The sequence below is a fragment of the Lates calcarifer genome, unplaced genomic scaffold (genome assembly GCF_001640805.2).
Source record: "Lates calcarifer isolate ASB-BC8 unplaced genomic scaffold, TLL_Latcal_v3 _unitig_4112_quiver_405, whole genome shotgun sequence".
Classification (NCBI taxonomy): Eukaryota; Metazoa; Chordata; class Actinopteri; family Centropomidae; genus Lates; species Lates calcarifer.
Genome location: NW_026116709.1, coordinates 485,080 through 502,611, shown reverse-complemented (window position 1 = coordinate 502,611; position 17,532 = coordinate 485,080). Strand labels below are relative to the sequence as shown.

Sequence of the window (17,532 nt, the reverse complement as noted above, 5' to 3'; positions counted from 1 at the left end):
CTTTCATGTTTTTATTGAGAGCAACCATAAAAACCTCATAGTGCAAGTGGAAAAAGTATGTGAAGCCTTGAATTAATGACCTCAAAAAAGCTAATTGGAGTCAGGTGTTAGCATATCTGGAGTCTTGTTAAGAAAATGAGTTTGGAGGTGTGGACTAGAGCTACTTTGATAAAAACCACTCAAACTTTTTGACTTTACTCATCACAAGAAGAATATGCTTATGTGAGCCATGCCTCGCCAAAAAGTTTTCAGAGGATCTACGATCAAGAACTGTTGATTTACATAAAGCTGGAAAGGGTTATAAAGTCATTTCAAAGACTTTAGAAATTCACCAGTCTACAGTTAGGCAAACAATCTACAAATGGAGACACTTTGGGACTGTGGCTACTCTACCGAGACGTGGGCCCCCAGTCAAAATGACCCCAAGAGCACAAGAAGACTGATCAATGAGGTAAAGAAACAACCCTGAGTGACAACCAAAGATTTGAAGGCATCATTGGAGCTGGCTAACATCTGTGTTCATGAGTCTACAGTACGTAAAACATTGAACAAGCAGTTTGTGAAAGAGCACATTGACACTCCACAGTGGTATTGGCAAAATGTTTTGTGGACTGATGAAACTAAGATTGAACTATTTGGAAAGAACACACAGCATCCCAACCGTAAAGTATGGTGGAGGAAACATCATGATTTGGGCTGCCTGCTTGCAATCATTAAGGGGAAGATGAATTCCCAAGTGTATCAAAAAATTCTTCAGGATAATGTGAGGATGTCTATATGTCAGCTGAAACTCTGTAGAAGTTGAGTGATGCAACAGGACAGTGATCCAAAACACCAGACCAAGTCCACAACAGAATGGCTTCAGAACAACAAAATCCACCTTTTGGAGTGGCCAAGTCAGAGCCCAGACCTCAATCCAATAGAGATGCTATGGAATGATTTGAAGAGAGCCATACACATGAGACATCCAAAGAATATGACAGAGATAAAGCAGCTCTGCCAGGAAGAATGGGCTAAAATTCCTCCTGAATGATGTGCAGGTCTGATCCACAGCTACAGGAAGCGCTTGGTTGAGGTTATTGCTGCCAAGGGGGGGTCAACCAGCCATTAATTCCAAGGGTTCGCTTACTTTTTCCACCACCATTTTGAATGTTGAATGAGTGTGTTCAATAAAGACATGAAAGATAAAAAAAAGGATATCTATATATATATATATATATATATTTGTCAATACCCTTGCCTTAGATGAAGATCAGATCACATTTTATGACAAATTAATGCAGAAAACCACTGTAGGAATGTTTAAAAGCTTGAAGTATTTCTAAAAGAAAATGTGTGTGATTGCTGTGCATGATGGTAATTGGTATGAATGAATGATCTGATAATAATTAACGATGCAGTAGGAGTAAATGAAAAACACTGATGCAGTAGGCTTACTCATAAACTATACATGTCAGCATGATGTGCAACACAGAGTATTTTTCCATTTTAAAGGGTTTTAAAGAGTTATAAATATAATGAGACTGAACATGCCATGGACTATATAACTCTTTGTACGTGTATTTGTCGAAATATAAGAAAAACCTTTGTTTAAAGAAACAACTAAGGTGACATCTTCCAAATGAAAGCAGCTCCATCAAACCACAGTTGTTGGATCATGGAAATCATCTTAAATATGCATGAGGATATCACAAAGATGCTCCCTTTTTAAATACAGTAACGACTGGATCAGCTTTGTGGAAAAACCAGCAAATCACTTTAAACAAAACTCACCTCCACTGGCACTGTTGACCACGACTGGGGAAGACAAGGCAGTGAAGTCACTCCCTGCCTCTGAACATTCACAGCTAAATTCATTTGCATTTAATGTAAATGCTTTGATATTAAAATTCTGCAGGTAAACAACATTCCTCTGTATTCTGTTGACTGCTGCTGACTCTTGGAGGCTTCACTGAGATACAGTACAGTCAAGAGGTACAGTAATCAAAGAGGTGTATGCAGTAAGTCAGGATGAGTCCAGTGAGGAGACAGTGCTGTACATAGTTGGGTGTAAGACATGTTGACTGGTGCCCTTGAGGAGAAAAAAAAACCCAAACAAAAAAACAAACAATAAAAAACAGCAAGTAGAGCAAATATGAAAAATGTCCTTCCAGTGAAGATCATGCGTTACTGTGAGAGGCCCTTTACAATGGAGGGCAATGGCCATTATGGTAGAAATGAAATGTATCCTTTATGCAGGCTGACCCCTCAATAACATTTTGTACTTGTAGCTGACATTATACCATTTAACTGATTTTGGTACAGAACCACTCACTAGTTTGTTCAGCCTCACCATCATTCAACTGCATCATCTAAGTGATCATTCAAAAAAAGTTTAGAGATAGCTGTGGAGATGGAGAGCTCTCAGATCTTCTGCTATTGTCTGGTGACAAGTACATCCCATCTGCATTTTATTACAGAGACTTATGAAATAAATGTTTAAAAAGTAACTCATTTTTAATACAAAGGTGCTTCTTTTTGATATTTTGAATCACCCAATAAAATGTTAATTGTCCAAGTAGCCTTTTTTTTTTTTTTTTTTTTTTTTAACCAGACATTCATTGTTACTCTGCCAACAGGGGCCCACTGAGTGTATCAGGTCCCCTTTGTAGGTTTTTCACTCCTGCCTCTCAGACAGCCCAAGTCTGCCACTGGAGAGAAGGGGAGAGATGGATGACAGCATATATTTGATTCTCATTATAAGAGATCAAACAGGCAATTTAGAAATCAGGATTAACCTCACCACAATGAAGATCAAGCATGTTATACTGTGTTAGAGCATGTCAGTGATGCTGCATTAAAGATTAAAGATTTCACTGGAAATACATTATACAGGATGCCAGCCTCTGATATAATGTGTGATATATTTTGGAAGGAATTAATTAGGCTTACAAGATTAGATGATGTGAAACTGAATCTAAGTTTTTTTTATTTTAATTATTGTGTGTGGGTAGAGGTTTGACACTTGCTTTTCAAAATATGTAAATGCTCCTCTTTTATTCTATGCAATTATCTAGACCCTAGATCTAGGCACAGCGGTGATGTTTGCAGATGATTAAACACAAATCTAAATCATAGAGGGTGAAATTACAAACCAAAAAGAAAAAAGTAAAGCCACACTAGCAGCACTCTTGCCCTTTTACATGGCAATGTTGAACATTCTCCCAGAAACATGAAGAGTGATATCCGTGCAGACTGGAGGCAGCCCCAAATGGACTGCACTTGAAATGAGTAGGAGATAGGGAAATGATGGTATCCGTGATAGTTCTAGTCTTAAATCAAAGCTGATCACGCATGTGGACCATTTAGACAATGGTAAGCAATGCCAGCCAGGTGGTAAATGTGCACTCAAGCAGGTAGACACAGTTTTATGTAGGTTTCATGTAAATAAAGATGATAGCAGTTAACAGTCCTGTCAATATGCAACAAAATAAATTAAAAAAAAAAATCTAATTCTAATTTCTAATGCTGTGTCCCTGTGTTAATAGCTAACTTATTACATGCTAACTATGTGTCAAAAATAGTTTTTGAGTGTTTTATATCAAAATGCCTCTTTCCTCTTCCATCCATCCATCTGCTCTGAGGGTAATGGGCAATCATATACAAAAAAAATTTCTCTTTGCAATTTTCATTCAGGACCAAATTTTGAAGTAAAAACTAAAAAAGAAGGTCTTGGGGTCTTACATGCCCGAATCGACTCATTTCCATCATCCAGGCAGTGATTGCAATATCACTCACCTCCACAGAAATGACTGCAGATGCAAAATGAATTATAGACCAAAAACAGATAAAACCTTCTCACAACTGCATCACAGTACACTGATTAATTATCGAGCTTTTAGCCGGTGTCTATCACCACATCATGGGAAGCAGAAGTACAAATGCCCAACCCATTACCCTGATTTCATTCAATTCCTAGATGTGAAACTGGTATTCCCAGTTTCTGTTCCAGAGGTAAGAAAACCTCTTTGAAAATCCCTTGAGACTGAAACACACTGAAATCCAGTCTTAGCTTCTAAAAAGTGCTCAAACAATGCTGAATGAATGGTCCTGCACAATACTGAATACACAAATGCAAATTGGTGTTGTAAGCCACCACCTCTGTTCTGTGGCTTAAGACACCAACTATCAGCCACCTATAACACAGTCTTGAGATCCCTTCCCAGGTAGCTTGACAGGAGACAGGAGCTTTCAAAAACCTTTCGTGGATATTGTCAAGAAGTCCCCCATCCAAGAGTCATCTCTTCTCCCATTGGAATTATAACAAAGCTTTGACTCCCTGACAGGAAGAGCCACCACTGATGGACAGATACAATATGGTACTCCTCTACCTCATCATCCTGATTTTCCTACTTTGAATATCAACAAAACCACTATGGACGCAACTCAGTTGAATCTTGGTTTCTCCGCTATCATGTTATCAGACAGAAGAGAGGAAAACATAGACTAGTGTTCAACTGTTCATTCCCACACTGGGGTCACAGCTTGAATGATAACCTGGGTCCCTCCCTTGTGGTTGTGCTTCTTTGATTCTGGCAGTAGCCAGTTGCAATCACTGGCAAAGCAAAAAGTGGCTACTTAGAAGAATCTAAAATATAAAACATATTCTGGTTTGTTGAACACTTCTTTGTTTACCACATAATTCCATATGTGTTCCTTCATAGTTTTGATGTCTTCATATTGATCTACAATGTAGAAAATAATAAAAGCAAAGGAAAAACCATTGAATGAGAAAGTGTGTCCAAACCTTTGAATGGTACTGGTATGGCAGTGGTGAGTAGGAACAAATTAAGATATGCTGTATGAGTGTGTTTAACCTAATAATGACTATTCGCATTATTAAGCTATGTACTTAGAATATGCATGAAATCTTCACGTCTATTAAGAAGGAGGGAGAGCAAAGCTCACCCCTGCAGAAAACCCACCTGAAGGATTAAGGACATCTTGCCCTATGATCATTTTGGAGGACGTAGTTTGTGCTAGCTGCTGAACTGTCTTCAACACCTCTCTTAATTAGTTTAACGAAAAACTGAACATCATTACCCTCCTAAAGGTAGGCTGTACAACAAGACTCTTATGTTAATCGTTTCACACACCACAAATTCACATTCAGATTTTGCAACATACATACTTTTACATACTTATAAGATTTTTTAATCTTTTCTGATAGTGATAGTCTGAAATGGATGAATGAATAGTCTGACAGAAAGACATTTAGTCGCTTTTCTTTATTCAGAGGTCATAAATCCCAGTCCAAGCTGTTCAAACTCAGCACAGCAGGTGGCGGTACTGCACCTTTCAGGTTGTTCAACGACCACTATTGAAAATAACCGAAGAGTATCCAGACCAATAAGGATGTTCGAGTTGAGGTCACATGACTTGGAAATCGGAATCGGAATCGGAAGTCACTCTGCTGAAAATATGGGCGCTGAGAGAAAAGGAACAACTACCAAAAGACAACAATGCAGTTATTTTGTTTTCTAAAATAATTTTATTGCCGCTAATTCCTCGATATTTCGCCCGCCTTTCCGGTAAATAACACCTTTTACAAACATATGCTAATAAGCTTATTTCAAGTCTGTTGTCAATCGTTGTCATTGACTCCCAGAGCATATAACAGTTAGAAATCTGTGGTTACCACATTCAAATAAAAGCCAAACATTAAATATATTTATGCCGAATTAAAGGATGGATCAAAAGAATAAAAAAAGAGAAAATTATATATGATTAAATCACTGTGTTCGGTTGGGGAAATCCAAAGTAACCATAAATTAATAGATTTGTAAAGAGATTTTGGTACAGTATTCTGCTCTCTTGGGTACGAACGACGCAATCAGGAGGACCAAAATTTACTGAAGTTAATGACATTCATTTATTTTGGTAGATAATGAAGCTGCGTGTCCAGCTGCAGTGCAAGAATTTGCATGAATACCTGAGAGAGCTGAGTCCAGAGATTCTGGACAGACTGTACAACCATCCAGCAACATGCCTGGCTGTCTACAGGTATGATGGCTATGGTTATTATGTTGATGAGGACATAATGATTCTTAAAGATTGTGATGCTTAATTTTATGTTGTGTTTGATCTTGCACAGGGAACTACCCTCTTTGGCCAAGAATTATGTTATGCGTATGCTGTTCCTGGATCAACCGCTCCCCCAAGCGGCAGTGGCATTGTGGGTGAAAAAAGACAGTCAGAAGTGAGTCATGTCTTTATTACACTTACTAGGGTCCTGTAACACTGACAATTACTGGGGAGTTTTATTCATGATTTTTCATTTACATTCACATTAGTTTTCTGAATGTGTTCTGTGTTCACCAGACAGGCGGAATAACAAATCCCTGAACCAGGAATGCACCAATCCATCTTTTCCTCCCTGTTTCACATTACACTACCTTAATTCAGAGTGTCTTCTGATACAGATTATCAGTCCCCTGATATCAGTCCCCTATTTTTACCCCAAATGTGAGATTTGTATCCCTCACTGTGTGGGAATCAGTGGATTTGTTTTTAATGTAACATAACATCAGGGTGCGTTTTCAGGTTAGCAGGGTGCTGCAACCAAATCTAATGATTTAAAAACAAGAATAAAGTTCAGTCTGTGTGTTCTACGTAAGGTTGCACCTGACCTGATCAGTGCTGACACTGAGAGATCAGGCGCTGGCCATGACATGAGCAGGCCACATTAAACACAGTTTCTTTGTCTTTGGTTAACTTCTCAGCAGGGTAAATCACCATGGTAACTAATGCTGAACGGCTAACCTGCTCCAGGGCAAAACCTGCCAACAGCAACAACTACTGACCAATCAGGTCACTGGAAAACTAAAGTCATCATTCCTACAGGATCCTGACGTGGACAAAAGAGTTTACAGTAAAGTGACAAATAATAAAGATTGACAGATATTTTTTATAGCTCAGTGAATGAATTTGATGTTCCAGTCTGTCCACAACAGAGCTTCCAACAAACAGAGGGACACATGATTACTGTTAAATCTTCATTTTGATAGAACAAAGATGCTTTTATCCACAAACTGTTTAATATTTCACAGGATTATGAATGAACATTTCAGTCAGATTGAACTCAGATTTCAACATTTCAGGGTGTATATTGGCACATATACAGTATCACCCAGTGCTAGTGCAGGCACTGTTACATCACTCTTTGTCTTGAAGCCTAGCTTGAATTGACTACTGAATTACTTTCTTTGTGCAGTGTCCACTTCTGTGTGTTTGGCTGGACTGAATCCTACAAACTGTTGGCTGTTCAGGAGCCACAATTGGTCTGTCAGATATTATGATGGATTTTACTAGTTAGAGAGTGTCATGACCAAATTATATTCATGAAGGGTAAAAACCCCTTGAAATCATTATTGAAGTGAAACAGTCACTAGGACAGTTAATGAAGCTCCTGCAGGGTTAGAAAACCTTTTGTCATCTATTCAGTGGAGGAAAAACAGTGGACCACATATTTCATAGAGATAACCAGTTCAGTTTATTGTTTGTTTTTTTTTTATCTTTGGTTTCTCCCTGCAGGGATCATGATGAATGTGTCTCAGTGTTGGCAGGACTCCGCCTTTGGCACAGTCAGCAGCTGCAGGGTGGTCTGCAGGGATACATTTTAAATCCAGTGTTCAAAGACAACCTAAGGATTGCTCTGCTCGGCGGGTATGTCCCTGTGAACACACTGTTTAATCATAGGGCAGCAGCAGTCTTCTTTCTCAAAAACTCCATACCAAACCAAACGCACCTGTTAACGCTTGGTTTAACTTGCATGGTTAGAAGAATCCAAAATGTTAATAAAATCTCACTCCTCATGCTATAAGCCAAGTTTTATAAACTCCTAATTTCTAAGCCAACTAGACAAATGTGAGATGGAAATGCCACACTTTAGCTAAAATTATCAGCTGTTGTTTTAAGTTAAAGACTCCACTGCTGTGTTGACATACAGGGGGAGAGCGTGGGCTGATGAAGGCAGTACTCTGGGTCCTGACCGCCATGCACGGGACATTGAGAGTCTTGACCGCTATGCTTTGGAGCGCTGGGAGGTCATTCTGCATTTCATGGTGGGTTCTCCCAGTGCTGCTGTCAGTCAGGACCTGGCTCAGCTGCTGGTTCAAGCAGGCCTCATGAAAAGGTACACAACAGTAATAATACAGACCAATGACAAGTTCAGCTGCTCAGTACTTACTATATCTTCGTCACAGTTGATTAAGAACCCAATATAAAGGATACTTGCCAAAACTTTCTATGTATTTTTATAAATATGAATTAACAAATGTTATATATATTTTTCAATTTGTGAGTATTGATACTACTATTGGCCTCAGAAATCCAGTATTGTCTGGACTATCTGACCCTTTGCTGAGCCCATCCTCTCGGTTGCTACACCTCTTACACACAAGTTTTCCATTGAAGCAGTGCATATACACAGTTTACAGTTTATGCAGATTAACCTCTGGAAATTCACAGTTCTTAAACAATGAGTTGTTGACTTTGGATATACTGTAGAAAGATTAAAGCAGCTTCTCAATCAATGCAAACACCAGACATAGCTCATTCTCTTCAATTTATGTGGAATTGTGGGAAGGTATATGAAACTGTATGTGAATGAGCAGAATCCATCACAGGGAGGATCATCAAATAAGAGTGAAAATGAATGAACTCCACTCAGGGATCTTTAGCTGTAGGCTGAATTATTGTTGTGTTAGAGACAGAAGGGTTTTGTACCGTACCTAATGTTGTCCTGTCATCTTCTCTGTTTGTCAGCGAGGCAGGGGAGGCACCTTACATCACCTCAGCTGGTTTCCAGTTCCTCCTACTGGACACAGCCTCTCAGCTGTGGTACTTCACCCTGCAGTACCTCAAAACCGCTCAGGTATCATCTGCTTCAGATTAGTTATCATCAATTTACCAGTCAGAGTCTAGAGTTATAGCCTTTCATTACTCTGACACAGAGAGCGCTCTAATCAGTGACAGGTCTACTACACTACTACATCTTGTGTCACAGTGATCCATTTCTAGGATTTCTGCTTCCTGGCAGACTCTTGTGAATGTCCTGTGTAAATCTGATCAGTGCCCTGTCTGACTGAGAAAAGTTTATACACAAGCAGGTAATTTCATCTCAGCTCTAGCTAAAAATTTCCTAGTAAAGTAAAAAAAAAACACTTGATTCTCTTTAGATGAGACCCATTTAAAAATAAACATTAAAGAGTTCTGAAATACTAAGATTCACACCGTAAAAGCAACAGCTGTGCTGTGGAGTGTGTTGCACCTCTTCTTTCTAACTCCACACCACCTGTTTTTTTTTTTTTACTTGGAGGCATTTATCAGACTTCACACAGCTCCCTCTGGAGACACTAAGGCTTTATAGAGTTTTTTTCACATATGCAGTAGTACTCACTTTGATAAGTAAAGAAGAAAAGTTCAAATCAAATCAAAAAAAGAAAAATCAATTTTAAAAGTAACATTCTTTTTAGCATGTGTTCTTGGACTTGACCTCAGGATCTTGAGAATCCTGTATAGCCCTGCTAATAACAGTGTTCTTAATGTTCTGTAGGATAATGTCCATTTCAATATAATGTTACTATCACGCTCTAAACTCAACTTTTCCTGCACAGGTGTTTCACATTAAAAGCCCTCCCCTGCAGGCTTCTTAATGTCAAATATCTGAAAAAAAGACACATTTGCTAAAAACTATTGGAGACATCAGTTAATGAAAAATTTGTGGAAATGTGCAATATACTCACATAATACACTCAACTGAACAATTCAGTTCATATATATATATATATATATATATATATATATATACATAGAGAGAGAGAGAGTGAGTGATGTGTGTGTGTGTTTGTGTGTTTGTGTGTAGATGTATTCATTTATTCCATACTCTGTCTTTTGCAGTCCAGGGGGATGGACCTGGTGGAGATCTTGTCATTCTTATTCCAGCTCAGTTTCTCTACTCTGGGCAGAGTAAGTGCACAGCAGTTTGCATGTTTTTGATCCTCAGCATGCAGCGTGCATTGGTCTGGGGTTTTAAAGAATCCTGTTTAGTTCAAGCTTCTTTGTTATTATTGATCATGTGTTGCCTGTGTGCCTCAGGATTACTCAGTGGAGGGCATGAGCGAGTCATTACTCACCTTCCTGCAGCACCTGCGGGAGTTTGGACTGGTCTTCCAGAGGAAGGTGAGACTCTTGAAATGAGAGGGAAGATTCACTAACACTTAAAATGCTGTCAGCACCACTTCCTTATCATCTCCTTCAGATGAGAAGAAACTAATAATCTTCATGGGGAGGCTGGGTTACTCCAGTTGCAACATAGTGATGGTATATGCCAAACTTGCATTCCAACCATAAAACAAATCAAAAAAGACATAAAATTGAACACCAAAAATTGAGATAAAAAGGGAACAGGTGCTTTACGTAAATATATGTAATCAACATTCAGCTCTAGAACATGTTAAAAAAATTAAAATCTAGGTAGGTAACAGATGCAGTAGTAGCAGAAATGACTGCAATAAACAACAAATGAAAAGTATCATTTAAGATAATACCAACTATGTACATACAGAAATAAAACTATAAAACATGTACATAAGTTTTAAGGTAGTACTCCACCAATTTAGTATCACATTTCCATAAAGCTAGTATGAGTAAAGTTCTGGAGTCCCACAGTTCCCATGATGCAGTTTGATTGTCTCCTCATTAGATAAAACATTTTTACATCAAGTAACTGTCACTTCCATCATGTGACTGATGAATGACAGCCAAATGTGACTGGTCTAATTTTGTCCTTCCCCTCTGTCCCTGTTGGCTTATAGAAGCAGGATTTGCAGAGACAAAGAAAAGACTCAGTTTAGAGGATGTGTATGAAACTGAACAAAACAATTACAAATTGGTGAAATTAGAGGAGCTGTATATGAACTGTATATAGTTCTAATTTGTTAGTTTTCTGTGATTCTTCTGTCTGTTGTCATCAGAGGAAGTCGAGGCGGTACTACCCCACCAGACTGGCTATCACTCTAGCTGCGGGGGTCACTACCAGCTCCTCCTCTTTGTCCTTGTCCTCCTCCTCCTCCTCCTCCTCCTCCTCGAACTTGGCTTCAACTCCTGGTACTGGAGATGCAGGCTTCATTGTTGTGGAAACCAATTATCGTATCTACGCCTACACAAGTATGTCTGAACACTGAGAGCCTTTTGTGTTTCATTTCAACACTGATCAGCACATTTACACAGTGTTCAAGTCCCTGTTCATATGAGACCAGTGATGAGAAGGCCTGCTCACTCTTATATATTGGATTTTGATGACACAGTCTCCTGTCTACTCTGATGCTTACCTCAACTACAAGTGAACTGTGAAATGCACCACAGTTCAATCATTAAAACCACTGACTACCTTTAATTATTAGGTGACTAGCAGTTACTGTCTGCTTTTGGTGCATTTCTTTAATTGTTATTTAATTGTTCTCTTTGTCTTATTCAACAGATTTTGTAGTAAGTACTCACTTGCAAGTCACTTTGGATAAAAACATCTGCCAAATAAGTAAATGTAATTACCTTTACCACACAAGACTACCTAGCTATACACTCACTAGAAAGACTTCACGGAAGAGCTCAACATTTTTGGAAAATGTGAGCTCCAATAATTGCTAGCCTGGCTCTGTCCAACGTTAAATAATACAGATACCAGCATCTCTAAAACTTAACCTACTTTAGCCAATGTTTCTTAATTAATGTGATAGATTTTTCATGTTTAAAAATTATTCACATTGTTGCCTTTGAAAGGAAGCTCAACTGGGCCTGAGTCTACAGGATCTGAACTGACTTTTTGTGTTTGTTTTTGTGTGTGTGTGTGTGTGTGTCTCCCAGACTCAGAACTTCAGATTGCTCTGGTGGCTCTCTTCAGTGAAATGCTGTATCGCTTTCCCAATGTAGTGGTAGCCCAGGTCACAAGGGAGTCAGTACAACAGGCCATTGCCAACGGTATCACTGCGCAGCAGGTACTAAACTACACACACTATACTAATACAGGGGGATTTAGTGTATTTAAGGGGGAACCCTTAAGTACAACTGCATCAAGTCTTTTGTAAATACTCTGTAACAGCAGCCTGGTATTACAGCAATTCATCACATTATGATTGCTTTATGGCTTTTTCAGCGTTTTAATGAACTTTAAATGCAGAGGTTATGTACTGTGAATCACAGCTCATCACTACTCAGCCTTTGAGGAGCTCCACTGCTAAAATCTTCACTGAACTGAACACCTTTAGTTTATACACATCTGCCAAAAACTACAATAGTACAGAGATATGTGGTGATGTCTGTGTTACTATTTTCCATTGCAGCTTAGTAGCTTAGTAACTGCAACCAGTGTACTATCACTGCCATCAGTTAAAAGTCAGAAAAGGACAAAACAACAGCACCATGGAGCCATCACACAGAGAGGTCAACAAGTCCTCATTCTCTCAACCCTGATTAATTAATGAAAGGCAACAGTCACAAAACCCAAGGATGAAAGTGCTTCCACACACTGTATGTGTGGAAGAGCACACAATGGTACGTTTATTTATTTGTGACATTTCACAGACCTTTATCAGAATCTGCTTCAGAATATCTAATTATAGAAGTCTTGTAATGAGAAAACTTAATGTAGTCTTAATGATAAGACTTTAACAAGTCTGTAATTAGACCAGTTATATATAGGCTGTTTTCAGTAAATCAAAAACATCTCAATTAATCAGCTAATATAGCAGCTATTCTTTAGGTTTGACCAAAAATAATTAAAAGTGCTTTAGCGCTCCAAAGTTTTTAAACTATTGGTACCAGTATAATCACCGGAAAAATATGTGTTAAACTGAAATTACACATATTGAGGAAATTTTTATCACCCACTAATATGTGTGGATCAGATTTTCCTTAAAAACTTTGTCTAACTTACCTGTTATTTTTCTTAAACCTTGTACAGATTATCCACTTTCTAAGGACCAGAGCTCACCCTGTCATGCTCAAACAGGTACATCAGACCTATCTGCTCTGTCACACTCAATTCTAATAATTAGGACAGTTTTTTCCTGTAATGGGTCGGCACTGTGTCTTCATCCTCCTCTGTGCTTCAGACCCCAGTGCTGCCTCCAACCATAACAGATCAGATCAGACTGTGGGAGCTGGAGAGAGATCGACTGCAGTTCACAGAGGGTGAGCATGCTTTTTTTTCAGTGTGTGTGTGCACAAGCCAGGGGAATAGATATTAATCTTGAACTTACTGATGTTTATGGATGACAGGCCTTTATTTCTAATTTACCCTATTTTATCAGTATATTTTAATATATCTTTATGCACTTTAATAATACTTTTTAGATTATTTTACCAGCACTTTTATCTGTGTATGTGTGAGATGTGTGTGAGTGTGATGGAAGCACCTCTAGGAGAGCTGTTCTAAATTTTGTTGTATTGTTTTCAATGCAATGACAAAGACAAAGACATACCTTCTACAATTTGTCATATTTTAGTCAAACACGTTTTCTGATCCTCTCCTGTTCTAAATTGCTGTCACTGCAAACTCTTCCTCCATGCTTGTTGTCCTGACAGGTTCAGTATGTTGTACATTTCTATAGCAAGTAATTCCTTCATTACAACAACAGTCATGTCATTCTCGCTTCTCTCTTTTCAACATAAATACTGTTTTCATTTATTAATTTAACTCAGTTTTACTTTGTTGATTACATTTTTCACATTAAAAGTGTACTACTGGCAAAATCTACATTTTCAGGAAGAGGTAAGTTTAATAGGTAGTAGCATTACAGTAATCAAAAGTGTTTGTAGTGAATATGACATGACACTGTTGTTGTACTGATGGAAGTAGTGCTGAGGAATAATATGTTGATATGCTGAGTGTTGCTGTCTGAGCTGTTGTATGCTGTGAAAGAGAGGATGCATATTGATGGTGTGCTGGCCTTTAACCTCATTTCTCACCTGTCTGTGTTTTGTTGATGTTCATGTCTCCTTCAGGAGTGCTCTATAACCAGTTCCTCTCCCAGGCTGACTTCGAGGTGCTGCGAGACAGAGCTCAGGTTGGATTCTGTTTCCTAACTAAATAATATACACCAGTTAGCTAAAACATCATGGTTTGTTAGTGCTGCAATAGGACATTTTATACATGGATTCAAGGACCACATCTTTTTTTTTTTCAGATTTACAGAGCTAAAATCACAGATATACTGTAGGATAACCAAAAGTATAAGGACACTTGTGTTAACATATTTTTGTGTGGTATGATCTTGGGCTGGTGGTTATAGTTTGGGTTGGACTCCTAATGTTCCAATGACGGCAAATCACAAAGGATAGCCATGGTACATTACAACTACAACTTTTGTAGCTCTGGCATCAGTTTTATTAGTTATGATAACGTGGTACTCACCAGTAACTAAACTGCTGTTTCATGGAATGCGGCAACACTGCCCGTACATCTAACAGGGCAAAAAATAAAAGTAGTCAGATAATTAGAAGTTTTTTTCCAAATTTATCAGAAAGAGTGCGCTGCCCAACATAAGTTTGCTCTGTGTGTGTGTGTGTGTGTGTGTGTGTGTGTGTGTGTGTGTGTGTGTGTGTTGTGCGCACTTACACACCATGTTATATCTTCCTCTCCTTGCTGCCATGGCTTACTTAGTTCTGTTCCTGGTCTGCTCGTATCTTTGCACTTTTACAGTGCGTAATTATTGGGCCTGCTCTCTCACAGCAGCAGGTATGTTACATGAGTAGAGTGTGCGTTCATGAAACCCTGACCAGACCAGGCTCGGACCAGGAAAGGGTTGTGACACATTTTGATTGTTTCAGTTATTTCTGATAACCCTCTGGTATCCGAAACCTTACCACATCTGAATCATGCATGTCAGGGTCATAGCTTAGCCATGGTTTATCAAATGCACTGCTGTAGTCCAGCTTACTAGCCTGTGCAAACAAGCATGCTGACTGACTAGCATGCCAGCCAGCTCAGCTGCCAAGTAACATGCTAAGCCATCGACCATGTTGTGAGCAGTGGCAGCATGCGGCCTAACCCATCTCAGCAAGCAACACAACATACACTTCTGTCTGTAACACCACCAGCTGACTTTGTCCAGCAAACATTAGCTAACAACAACATGCTAAGCTAACAGACATGTTGCCAGCACTGGCAAGCTATTTTATTAGTTATTACACCTGTGGACCTATTTCCTCAGTCAGCCTCCAACTCTGAGTGATGAAGTTATATATGAACCAAAGGTTTTGTGTCCAACTTTGAACAGTTTTGTTTTTTCACAAGGTAATTAGTGTATTTTAGGTTTTTGTCTGTGCCACTGTTACTAGTTTGACGTGGGTAGGGCTTTGGAAAAAATGATTTTCCTTGCTTCAGTGAACCAATCAGGATTTAACAATATTAGAAACAAAATCTTATGGGCTTTAAAACCTAAATACAAAAATGTCTAATACAATGCAAAAACTGCAAAACTGCAAATCTACATTTTTTTTTACATCTTAGACATAAATTTCTAAGATTATAAATCCAGCTGTCTGGATTTCTCATATTTTATTTTTCATATTGCTAATGCTTGGTGCTCCAGTGGACCTATTTTTAGCCACGATGCCTCTTTCAGTGATTTCTACAATGACTTTTGTGTGTGTTATGTTAACGTAACTAAAAGAACTGATGATCAGAGCTATAAAAACAAGACCCAAGTGGTAATAAACCATAGTTTTCCATAAACATACTGTGGTGAATGTTACACGGTTGTATTTAAACTAGTGAGCTATCAGGGGAAGTGAATGAGTTTAATATTTTCTTTTAGTGTTTTCCTTCCCTTGAGCATTTTGCACTCCTACTCCCATTTACTCTCTTCTTCTGCATACCTGTTCCTCCTGTATGTATGCTATTACTTTTTGTTGTTATGATGACCCAGTTATTCCTGCAGGGGTTACTGAAGTCATCTAATGTAAACCACATGTTGTGCACCTTCAATAGTAGCTCTAGAAAATGATCCACCCCCTCCACCTCCCAGCTGCTGCTCTATGACTATATCATGACATAATCATCAGCTCCTTGCAGTTACAGCAGCTCCTTTTAGATGACCTCTGGACATCTTTAATGAAGTCCTTGTCAGTGAAGTGCTGATACTGTCTGTTACTCCAGTAGCCTGCTGCTGTTTAATGAAGCTGTTGTGTGCAGGGTCTGGGCTGTCTGGTGTGGCAGGACGTGGCTCACAGGGTGATGGTGGTGACACCGCAGGGACACAGTGAGGTCAAGAGGTTCTGGAAACGACAGAAGTCTCACACGTGAATGATGACACCTCTGCTCTTTCTTTTTTTTTTGAGTAGTTGTGTAATTAGCAGATGAGCCACTGATAAAATACTGTCTTATATGCTACAAATAAAGCAAAAAATATCTGAACATGGATTTTGATTGCAATACTATAATATTGACTGTGTTAGTTAAGGGTACTCTGTAGACTGCTAGTAAGGGCTATGGAACAATATTTTTTTTACAAGTGTGTTCCTGTTTTATGGGTATAGTGCACATGGACAAGGATGCACGTGCAAGCATGTGGACACATGGACAATGTATAATCGATAGCTGTTAATCCAATAAGAAACTTAGCACTGTGCCACCAACAGCTGCGATGACGACTGGTAGCTAATAGACATGGACGCACGATTTAACATATTTGAAAAAGAGCTTTGCAAATGTTTTATGAGGAAACAAATGCCTTCAACAAGTTTGTTGGTCCTCAAGGACACACACTGCACCGTTCTATGAACAACCGGATGTAAACTTAATTTTTTGTTTTACAAGAAAACACCACAGGGACCTTTAAAGCCTTTCACCTGGGCTCATGGATTGCTGTTATTGTCTGTTTCTGCCGGTGTCAATGCTGTTAAAAACCACTCATGTTTGTAGGAGGAGGTCGGTCAAAAATGTTGGTAAATGTTCCTTGATTTCACAGCATCACTGTGCAAAATGATGTATGAACATAATTTGAGAGGCTGTTTTCACATGCATCTGAAACTGTAAAAGTTCACCTTAAATCTTGCTCGTGTGAACAAGCAGGACCTTTTGACATAACAGTTTGAAAGCCAATCACTCATTATACAGCTTTCATAAGAATGGTATAGAAAGTTGAAGCCTCCAGGTGACATACTACACACTGAGAGAAGTAAGAGACATCTTGTGTCTGGCAAATAAACGTTTGCAATTAACAATATTCACATGTTCTACAAGTTTTGTGAAGAAGAATTATGGAGGCCACTGTGCTTTTGGGAACTTTCAGTGCAGCACGATTTTTTTGCAGCCCTCTATAGATCTGTTTCTCTACACAGTCTTGTCTCCGAGCTCCTTAGGAAGTCCCTTTGACCTCATTGCTTTGGTTTTATATAAGCCCTTTTTACACGGAGACTGCACAATATGGTGTGTGCGATTTTATACAGCATGCCAGCACTGTGGATTCAGAGGCATTACACAGTAGCCTC

General features: G+C 38.8%; 1 protein-coding gene across 1 annotated transcript; it reads left to right on the top strand.

Annotated features, from left to right (window-relative positions):
• Positions 1–5,408: 5,408 nt before the first annotated feature.
• Positions 5,409–17,267, top strand: gtf2h4 (general transcription factor IIH, polypeptide 4). Its single transcript, XM_018695495.2, has 14 exons — positions 5,409–5,570; positions 5,924–6,042; positions 6,134–6,238; positions 7,573–7,704; positions 7,988–8,173; positions 8,806–8,914; positions 9,940–10,008; positions 10,138–10,221; positions 11,016–11,208; positions 11,905–12,035; positions 13,001–13,048; positions 13,152–13,230; positions 14,044–14,105; positions 16,235–17,267. Exons 2-14 carry the CDS (start codon positions 5,927–5,929, stop codon positions 16,343–16,345), a joined length of 1,425 nt encoding a protein of 474 aa, XP_018551011.1. The 5' UTR covers positions 5,409–5,570; positions 5,924–5,926; the 3' UTR covers positions 16,346–17,267.
• The last annotated feature ends 265 nt before the right edge of the window (positions 17,268–17,532 follow it).